The sequence below is a fragment of the Melanostigma gelatinosum genome (assembly GCF_949748355.1).
Source record: "Melanostigma gelatinosum genome assembly, chromosome: 9".
Lineage (NCBI taxonomy): Eukaryota > Metazoa > Chordata > Actinopteri > Perciformes > Zoarcidae > Melanostigma > Melanostigma gelatinosum.
The window spans coordinates 20,002,059-20,011,917 of NC_136642.1; the positions used below are offsets into that span (position 1 = coordinate 20,002,059).

The window sequence follows — 9,859 nt, forward strand, 5'->3', positions numbered from 1 at the left end:
CGCCTCCCAGTATCAGAAAACAAGAATGTGTGCTTGTGGACAGAGTCAACAATATAGGCTTCGCCAATTTTCTCGATCACCGTCTCACTTTTCTAAACACACAAATTTGTAGCACAACTAGGAAGATGCCATGACCGCATGAATATTGTATACACAGCAGCTTCAGCACTGTGAATCATCGCACATCCGGGTTTCTTTCCACCTCCACAATCGAGCCTGAGTGTTTACTGTGTGGGTTGTTTACTTGTGAAAGAATTCAGGTGTCAGCTGATGACTTGCCATAACACAAAATAATGCCCCCCCCCCCCCCCCCTCTGTCACACCGTATGATTACCATCAGGTAAAAGATTTTCATATGACAGCAGGGAAAGAGAAAAAATGGAAAAGTTTGTATAAAACCAATATTTTGTGCCCTGCTCTACTATTCTGCTGCTGTGTTGGTGAATCAATTAGTGAGTCTGCTACATGTACCGTCAAACCATTCAAACTCCTATTCTTGATTCAGGATAAAGGACTACATGATACCATGATGGGATGATAATTGATTTTTTTCCCAGTTTAAAATGTTACAGATGTGTTCTCCAGACTGGGCCTGAACCACAGACTTCCATCAGCAACAATAAACTGTGCCCGTCGTGTTTCTGAAGTGTTATTACTGCTCTACAGCAGGTGATGATGCAGTGCTGGAGTCGGCTAGGGGAAGCAGTTTGCTTATTTTCATGTATCGGTTGCATCAAAACAAGATTCCTGTGTGTAAAATATCAAATCATCCATCATATAAAACTACCTACAACCCTGGAGACAGAGAAGAAAACAGTTATGTTGGCCAATTAAAAGTTTATAGGAAAATCAGCCTCAACATGAATTCACTTTTATCCTGGTTTTTTCCAGCGCAGAGCACCAATTCAAGTGTAACAGTTATTCCAGCATTATTACATTTGTTCAAGAGCATTCATAAAAAAACTTTGAGCATTATCACTTATTATTAAAAAAAATTAAGTCTCAGATTAAGTGAAAAACAACCTGATTGACATGACGGAACAGCAGGTTACAGAACAGGACAGAATACATTGAAAACAGTAAAAGATGAGTATTTGACACTGAAATATGTGTCAGTCAAGACAAGTTATTATATACAGAATAATAACAAGTAAACATGAAATGAGTTGTTATGAGAGTGCACATGCAGCAGGACCCGTTAAGTAAGGTGGAAGGAGGCTTAAGAGTCAGGACGTTTCGTAGCAAGTGAAATGTTTGCTTTTGCCTCTTTCTTCCCTGTTCTGAGATTCAGATTCAGCAGATTAATATTTAAAATGTAGTAGTGCACGTTTTACAGCAGACATGATCTACAATATTCAACCACGTCTTGAAGATTTTCCCTCATCAGCTGAAGCTCAACTAGAGCCTCTCAGTTACGCAACACGTCGCAAACACTTGATCTGTTCATTGACATCATGCAACTGTTTAAGTGCATAACGATAAACACATTTAGTTGCCTAGATACAACATAACAGTGACCATTTGATCAAAAAGTAATTACAAAAATCGCATGAAATTACAGCATCTGTTTGAAGACTAATTCATACCGACAAATGCATCAGAATATTTTTTTAATAGTGCAAAACTAAATACCGATGGAAATGTTTTCAGAGTATGATGCACTTGATGATTAACTTTTCACATGTGAACATGTTAATGTTAACACCTAACGACTAGGGGTGTAACGGTACGCGTATTCGTATTGAACCGTTCGGTACGAGGCTCACGGTTCGGTACGCATGACGAACCGAATACGTTTAAAAAAAAATTTAAATTTTTTTTTTTATTTAACCAGGTAGTCCCATTGAGATTAAAAATCTCTTTTTGCAAGATGTAAGTAACAATACAAGATGTAAGCAAGATGTAAGTAACAATACTACATAACAATAAGGAACAGTTTTTGTTTTTTATGCTTATGTGTTGCTAAGAAGACACCCCAGAAGATGGGTCACTCAGGTATAGTTCCATCATTGTTCAAAGTCAAAGAATAACTTCATGATGTTAGTTGTAATGAATAAATATATTTTAAAATCAAGTACATTTCTCTGGCATTTATAGTTTTCTACTGTACCGAAACGTACCGAACCGTGGCTCCACTGTATCGTACCGAACCCAACCGTGAATTTTGTGAACCGTTACACCCCTACTAACGACCTATCATTGCATTTGAACCAACCGTGTCAGTCACTGGCGTCCCTCACTAGATCTAACGGACAGTCTCTTAGTAGAAGAATGTACCAGAACAACGATTAGAGTTAATTTAAAGAAACATCAGCACCTCTCATAGTGTTAGTGTACCGTCAAGTTTTCTATCAACCCAGTAAAATGTATTAGTTCAAAGGGTCAGTTCAGCCATCCACATGTATTTTGCACTGGGTGTCAGTGGGAATGACCTATTATAATATGAATTATTATTATTGTTAGTGTTATTATTGTGTGCATTTGTGTGAACTGGCCTTTAAAGTTATTTGCTTAGTTTAACAGTGTTTTTTTGTGATCAGGGCACCATACCGGCCACACTGTTCTTTGCCTCATGACACTGATGTTGACTTGTGAGTGCAGCCTGAAGTATAGATGTGTCAGCGGTGGCGGATCACGCCCTAAAGCTCCAGCTCCTCTGGAAGGGCTGCTTGAGGTTGAAGAAGATGAGGTGAGGTTTGAGTCGTGGGGCTTTCTCAGGCACTACGGCCGCTTTGCTTTCCTCAGTGGGAAACCGACTGTGGTAGACTTCTGGGTACGACCTCTGGAACTGATAAGGGGAGGATATTACTGTACAGTACACTGCACACCAAAGACATACTCACCTAAACATACGAAAATGCAAGTCTTAAACACAAATGGCTGAAAAGTAAATTTGACAGGATCAGAGCAGTCTGATTTTGACCATCAGGACTTGAAAGAGGCCCCTCCTCCAGGAGCTACACTTAATGAGATTTCTAGTTTAAACATTTGAAAATAGTAAAGCCACACCTGCTTAAGCCTTTTCCTCTTGTCCTTGGGCGGGAGTTCTTTGTCTGCGATCAGGCCTTCCAGCAGCGCCTGCAGAGGGGTCTGGGTTCCTATCACCTTGTGCCCCTCAGCCTCCACCCGGCGGATCTGTTTACAAAAAGCTGGAGAGACACTGAAGTCTGTATCTGAACCTGCGTATTTGATCTGATGGAAGACACAAAGGAATGTACAGAATTAGTAATACACTGGTGTGACACAAACTAGGACATTGTGAATATTTGCTCCCCTGCTTTTTAAAGTACATATGGAATGTATTTGTTAACATTTTAAAATCTCTTTTACAGCATTCAGTTAGAACAGGGATTCCCAAAGTGGGGTGCGCGCACCCCTGGGGGTGCGCGAGCTGCCTCTAGGGGGTGCGCGAGAGGAAAAGTGTAATGGCGGTCTGATGGTGTAATAATATTAAATATTAAAAAAAAATGTAATTTTAATTTAAAAACTGTCAGGTGGGACATCTGAAGCTATCAGTCGTAAAAGAGGAGAGGGACAGAGAGAGAGAGAGGAATCGGAGGCGAGGGGAACGGAGAGGTGCGTTGGGGAGAGACCGGGAGAAGAAATCGAGCCAGAGTCAGAGGAAGATGAGACGGCGCAGACCGAAAGGAGGAAGGGATAGCACAGACAAATCGGGAGCACATCGGCCCATCGCGGAGTCAAGGTGAAAAAAGAGGAAACGAGAGTGAGCATCAGACTGGGAAAAAAGAGGAAATATGATGAAAAGTATCTGTGTCTGGGCTTCACTTGGATTGGCAACGCAGATTCCCCAAAGCCACAGTGCGTGGTGTGCAGTGAGGTTCTGGCTAACAGTCTGAAGCTCTTATTTACGTCGCCACCTGAACACCAAGCATGCCAGTGCAAGTCAAAAGCCCCTTAATGTTTATATCGAAATTGGAGGAGTTACAAAACAGCCAAAAACAACTGGAGTCTCATTCATATGTTGGGTCTATAAATGACGCACTACGGGCTTCATATCTGGTTACAGAATAGCGAGAAAGGGGCTACCGCACACAATCGCCGAAGACGTGAGCTTGCCAGCTGCCAGAGAGATGGTGGAATGTATGATTGGGGAGAAAGAAGCAAAAAAGTTGGACATGATCCCGGTGTCCAACAACACTGTGTCGCCGCATCGATGCTTTGTCCGAAGACATCCTGGCTACATTAGTCGCTCATTGATTGTAAATTAAATGTGATAATCTGCCTCTGAGCCTGTGCGTGTGTGCTCGCATCCGTATTGCTCTTTAAAAGTGACGCCTTGTGTCACTGAAAGATATTGAAACTTTGTTGCAGTGTTTCAGGGCGTTTTCACACCTTCAGTTCGTTTGCTTTGTTGCAGTTGCTCCTTTGTTCGGTTTGTGTTCACACTGCAACATTTAACAGCGGACTAAATCTTGTAAACAAATGCCACGCGCGAGCAAACTGTTCTCTCATTGGTCCGATTCTTATGCGGCTATGAAGGCTAAAAAGGCTCTGTTGTTTCTTTTTTTTTTTTTTTTTTTATTAGGGGGGGGGGGGGGGTTTGCGCGAACCCGGTCGGGATGTAGAAGGGGGTGCGCGGCCTAAAAAGTTTGGGAACCGCTGAGTTAGAATGTCTTCACAGTGTGGGATGTGTAAGCTTATGCATCCACTGTTTCCTAAAAACAGATGAAATCAATCACCTGAAGGCCAAATAATGTAGAACACAGACCGCTAATACAGTCTGTGTTCTACATTTTCTGATGTGCCTGCCAAAAGAAAAACACATACACATCAATATGAACCAACTGTGCACAGAGGAGACGGGCCCTCTCCTCTCACTACATGACAGCAATCAAGACGGCAGGAAAACCAAACAGGTTGACCTTGAAGCAGTGGGGACAACAAGTGAAACCCTTATGGACTACTAAGGCATCAGCTCTGATATTGTGTGGTGTTTCCCATAGCAACAGATCTATGAGCACCAGGTTTCAGTGCAGCAGTGATAGCGTAGCGACTGGATGAGCAATACTGCTGCCATTTAATATTATCGATGTTTCAACTAGATTTATGTAATTGGCTCCATGACTTCAGACTCAAATATTGTCACACAGAGGTAAATGCTGCTGACCGGCTGACCCCATCTCCACTCCAACTCAGTTTACTGCAAAAGCAAACCGGTTATTTAGCCTGACGGGACACTGAACTAACAACTATTTGGTTTTAGCAGTAGATGGTAATTGCCTCAAGCTAGTGCAACAAGTGTTTTCCACTCGCATTATCATGGAGATGGATGTAATGTCCTGATCTTATGTGGCTTTTATAATTATTAAAACTTACCAGTGACTGTACCACACTGCTTGGCAAGAGGATGGAATCAATCTGGCACATTGTCTTCACAAATGAGTAGAGATGCACCGATTGGTCGGTTGTCAGCTGATGGTTTTACGTAGTGTGTACAGCAGCACAGACAGTAACGTCACAGCCACACACACATGTTCTTCAGCGTGAGTGAAGAAGACATAAAGCTCATGTTCGATAAAGTTGGACATACTGAGAATCTTTCAGTTGGATTTCAGTTGGAAGTTTTTGTGATATTTGCTTGTGCGACAATAGCTCCTGCAACTTGCTTGAGTTTTTGAAAAAATGTAAACTATTTAATAGTCAATGTCTTATTATGGACATACAATTACATTTAAAATGTTCATGAAAAAAAGGTTTGTTTAAGATGTTAATTATAGTTCTTAGAAAGAAAGGAAATTGGAATCGGCAGGTCAGACGGTGCATCTCTACAAATGATCCAAAGATATGTCTTTGTCGTTTCATGAATGAGCTGTAAGTGGAGAAAGAGCACTGACTTGAACTCTTTTGAGGTGGGACAGGTGCTCCTCGACCTGGCAACGCAGCTTGGAAGGAACTTGGAAGATGGTGTTGTGGTGCTCCATCACAAAGATCACCAGTTTAGTGGCAAGCAGCTCGTCCAAGTCCATCTCATCCACTGAGCCCAGGACGCAGTGTGAGAACATCTGCACCATCTGGACAGAGACGGATTACAAATCAAATCACAGCTACACTCTGCTCCACATGGGCAGATTCAGACCGGGAGCAAGGATTCCAGACATATCATATTCATATTATATTGTTTGTAGTCTTCCTTACATTCAAAGACATGTAGGAAAAAGACTGTTATGGTATTTGTACCAGTGTGCGGGTAGCAATGGTGTCATTGAGTGGAGGCAGGTGGGGATTCTGGCAGACGCGGGCCATGAGGCGCATCAAAAGCTGGAGGCGTCTCCGGTTGGGCGGCGGCAGCAGGAGACAACAGACTTGAAGAGCCTCGGTGGCTACTTGCTGATCGTGCAGCAGACCTGCAGAGATATACGAGGAGAGAAGAGTCCTGATCCTGAGGGCAAACATACAAAATGAACACCGGCGACTGTTTATCTGTAGCAGCGTAGCAATATCGGTCTTTGATGCACACGGCGAAGCGCTCACTGAGAATGTTGACAAAGACTTCATACAGATGGAAAGTCAGAAGTGGTTCTCGGAGTCTCTGAAAGTAATCTGCTACTGTTCTCAGAACGTCCCTCTCAAAACCCGGGTACACTGGCTGTTTGCTTTCATTGCCATTAGGCCCTGAGAGAGAAGACAAGAAACATACTGTTATCCCCCGTTTATGCCGAAAACAGGCACATAAACACCAAATATGGTGCTTTAGATTTGATGGTGTATGTGCACACACTCACACATGCATTTACATAATGTATGAACAGTTAAACATGAGGTGAACCATCAACCATCTGGGAGATATGGCACCTAGTCTTTAAGAAAGGACCATTAACGGACTGGAGGCTTCATCAATCGTTGAAGAGATTTTACTTTTGTTCTTCAGGTACTTGGACCCGCTGCAGTCCCGGCTCCAAAGCAGATGGTGATTGCTTTTTATATTTTTAAAGTGAGCTTATAATGTATACTTACAATTGGCGAGGCATTTCATTGCTGACACCACCCAATATGGCATGTCCTCTGGAGATGAGAGAGAGAGATGGGCGAGTCATAATATAGAAGCTGCAGTTTGTCTAATTGTGACTCAAATGCATCTTACCGGCTTTGTTCTCCAGTACGACGATGCCCGTCTTATTCACGCTGAACACATTGCGAACAATGTGCTTGCCGTTGACATGCGTGGGGTTCAAAACTCCGTCCATTGACTGCAGACCCAGCACTCCCTGTAAACTAAAACAGAGTGGGCATCAAGTATCTGGAGCAGTGGTTCCCGAAACTGGGTGCTGCGTCACCCTGGGGTGCCTCGAGTCTTTCAATAACGTGTCGTAGCACAACTACGTTTTATGTTACATTTCCTGCCGTAGCTAATGATGCGACAACTCACGGCTGACAGTCAAGCAGTTTTTCCACATCTGTGTACATACTTTATATGCATGTTTTGCATATGGGTGCCATGACAGAACATAAAAAAACAACTGTTGGAACGACTACCAATAGACACAAACAACATGAACAGTGAAAGTGTCTAATCAGTTCTGTAAAAGAGTTACATACTGTGCAACGGTCATTGATTTCCAGATGTGGTCCACTTGCTTTGGAGTGATCTCCTTCCTTCGTATGAGCTTGCACTCGTGCACATCCCCAATAGCTACACTGTGCCGCTTGTTCCACAGATCTGAGGTCTGATCAAAAAAAAAAAGGAACAGAGACATGAATGAACATGTTCAATCCAATACAGACATACAGTACAATACACAATACATGTTTATGTCAGAAATCCTACCAGGGTTAAACTTTGTAAAAAACAGTATTTTTCAATTGTTGATCTTAACTCAGTGGTAATGGTACGGTTCAGACTGTACTTTTTACGGTAATGTATTACACTATAATTTGTGGTCTTTGTTCATCTATACATGTAAATGTGGTGGATTAAATATTAGAAACACCCTCCGATATAATGCCGTCCAACACAACACAGTGCAACGAAGAAGCCACTACAGCAGCAGTCCGAACAAAAAGTAAAAGTGAAGGAGTGTGTTCTGCTGGCTCTTGTCGTGCATTACATTAAACTGACCTTTGATTTGAACTTTTCAGTAACCTTAAGTGCAGAATGATGTAAATGACCCAGTCGTAAAAGCTCTTACCATTTGCTCTCTATTAAGTTGGCATCGGCTGACACACTTAAAGCACAGCATGAGTCTGTGCGAGCAGCGGAGGAGCTAAAACACTTTTTTTATCTTTCTCACCATGACCGCAGACTTCAGGGGCGCGATGTTCTCCCGCTGAGGCAAGTCTTCGTAGTCGTCCCAGCGAATGAGTCGAGGGAGGTCACTGCTGTCCCTCAACAGAGGCCTCGTTGGAAAAGACTTCAGGGGGGACGAGGTCGGGAACCTGGAGAGAAAGTCAACGGCACTGGGCTCAGCCGAAGGAACAAGCTGTGAAGATGCAGCAACGATGCCAACGTTGTGTATCAATTACAGCACAGGATGACTAAGTAGTACCTGTACAGATGACCATTGTCCTCAAAGTCCTCCGTCCCGTGGCGTCCTTTGACGTCTTCAATGACGTGGGCCTTGAGGAACTTCCTGAGCAGCTGCAGCGTCTGGTAGCGCGTCACTTCAGGCCCAAAGTTGTAGTTGCGCCTCAGCAGCTCATGCAGGTAATCGACAGCCTCGGACCCCGTGAAACTGCAATCAAAGCAGCGGAAGTGTGCCCAGTGCCTTCTCAGCGGCATGCCTCCGCGGAACAGTTTAATGGTTTCATTCCACTGCACAATAAGGAAACAGAAGTGACAAAGGGAGACAATCATGAGTGACAAATGCTGCAGAACGTTTGTCAAGTAGTCTTGTACAAATTGGCCTTTAAAATGCAGTATATTATGATTTCGCTCACAGCCAGTGAGCTGGATAGACATAACAGCTCGGTATGTGCGAGGCTTTCACATGAAGTGAAGAAAAGAAGCTCCTCACGCCAAGGACATGATGCAGTATGAACACTAACGATAGCATTCACGTTACTTTGAACAGTTAGGTAACGTTACATGTGCAGTTACTCAGAATGTAAACACCTTGTTGTATATCCTTGCGAATGAGGTTATAATAGACGCGTAACGACACTGCTGCATGGTTTCGGTAAGAGTCACAACATGTCGGTTAAGGTTGAAGGTGTTTGTGATGGTTTACCCACCTCGGGGCAGAGCACCATTTCTCCTCACAAGTTGCTTTTGTTGACTCTTCTCTTCTAACACACTTTTAGTGCCGTTTTGCAAGCCTTCCTTTTTTTCGTGAGGACAAAATGCGTGAATTTAGTAAATAAACTGTTAAACTAGCTTAACTAACGTTAATTAACTAACCTAACTAACGTTAAATATAGGACTGAGGAAGCTCTAAAAGTATGCTATCCTTGTTTGCGTGCTTACTGTTTGAATGTCATTTAAATGATCAAGGCAGTGAACGCACTCTAACATCAAACAAACTTGACACATTTCATTTAGCTAACGTTACATTGTAGCGTTAAAATGTAACATTAAGCTTCTCGACGTCACATTTGTGTGTACGCCTCGCTAACGTTACCGACAGACTCACCAGCTTGGTCGCACGGTACGGACCCGGTCCAATGACTTTACCGTCCATTCCGACAACGAAAGCCCCACTTCACTCGTGTGAAAACATGAAGATATGTATATAGAACTTGTATAAGCTTCCCACAAGCTTTAGCTGCGGCTGAAAAAGTTGTGCTACGAGAGTATCTCAACAGGAACGTTGCGGCCAACTTTGAATCCCGTGCGTCAGTGCGTCACATCATTTGAACGACGTGATTAGGCAGCGGGCTGGTCACGTGACCACGAGGAATGCAG

The 9,859-nt window shown here is 43.2% G+C and overlaps 1 protein-coding gene across 1 annotated transcript; it reads right to left on the reverse strand.

The window, feature by feature from the left end:
- Positions 1–891: 891 nt before the first annotated feature.
- LOC306781766 (DEP domain-containing protein 1B-like) lies at positions 892–9,655 on the reverse strand. The gene is made up of 11 exons (XM_079274779.1): positions 9,588–9,655; positions 8,505–8,770; positions 8,250–8,394; positions 7,558–7,685; positions 7,103–7,233; positions 6,976–7,023; positions 6,493–6,633; positions 6,199–6,365; positions 5,856–6,032; positions 3,010–3,192; positions 892–2,788 (listed from the first exon to the last, which is right to left on the reverse strand). Exons 1-11 carry the CDS (start codon positions 9,633–9,635, stop codon positions 2,633–2,635), a joined length of 1,590 nt encoding a protein of 529 aa, XP_079130905.1. The 5' UTR covers positions 9,636–9,655; the 3' UTR covers positions 892–2,632.
- Between the last annotated feature and the right edge of the window lie 204 nt (positions 9,656–9,859).

What these genes read in the sequence shown, in the direction of transcription:
- LOC306781766 (XM_079274779.1), bottom strand. Translation starts at nt 9,635, where the DNA reads ATGGACGGTAAAGTCATTGGACCGGGTCCGTACCGTGCGACCAAGCTG. An exon ending in CCATTGCTACCCGCACACTG is followed by an intron (nt 6,033 to 6,198) that starts GTACAAATACCA and finishes GTCTCTGTCCAG; the next exon opens with ATGGTGCAGATGTTCTCACA. An exon ending in CCCACCTCAAAAGAGTTCAA is followed by an intron (nt 3,193 to 5,855) that starts GTCAGTGCTCTT and finishes GTCTTCCATCAG; the next exon opens with ATCAAATACGCAGGTTCAGA.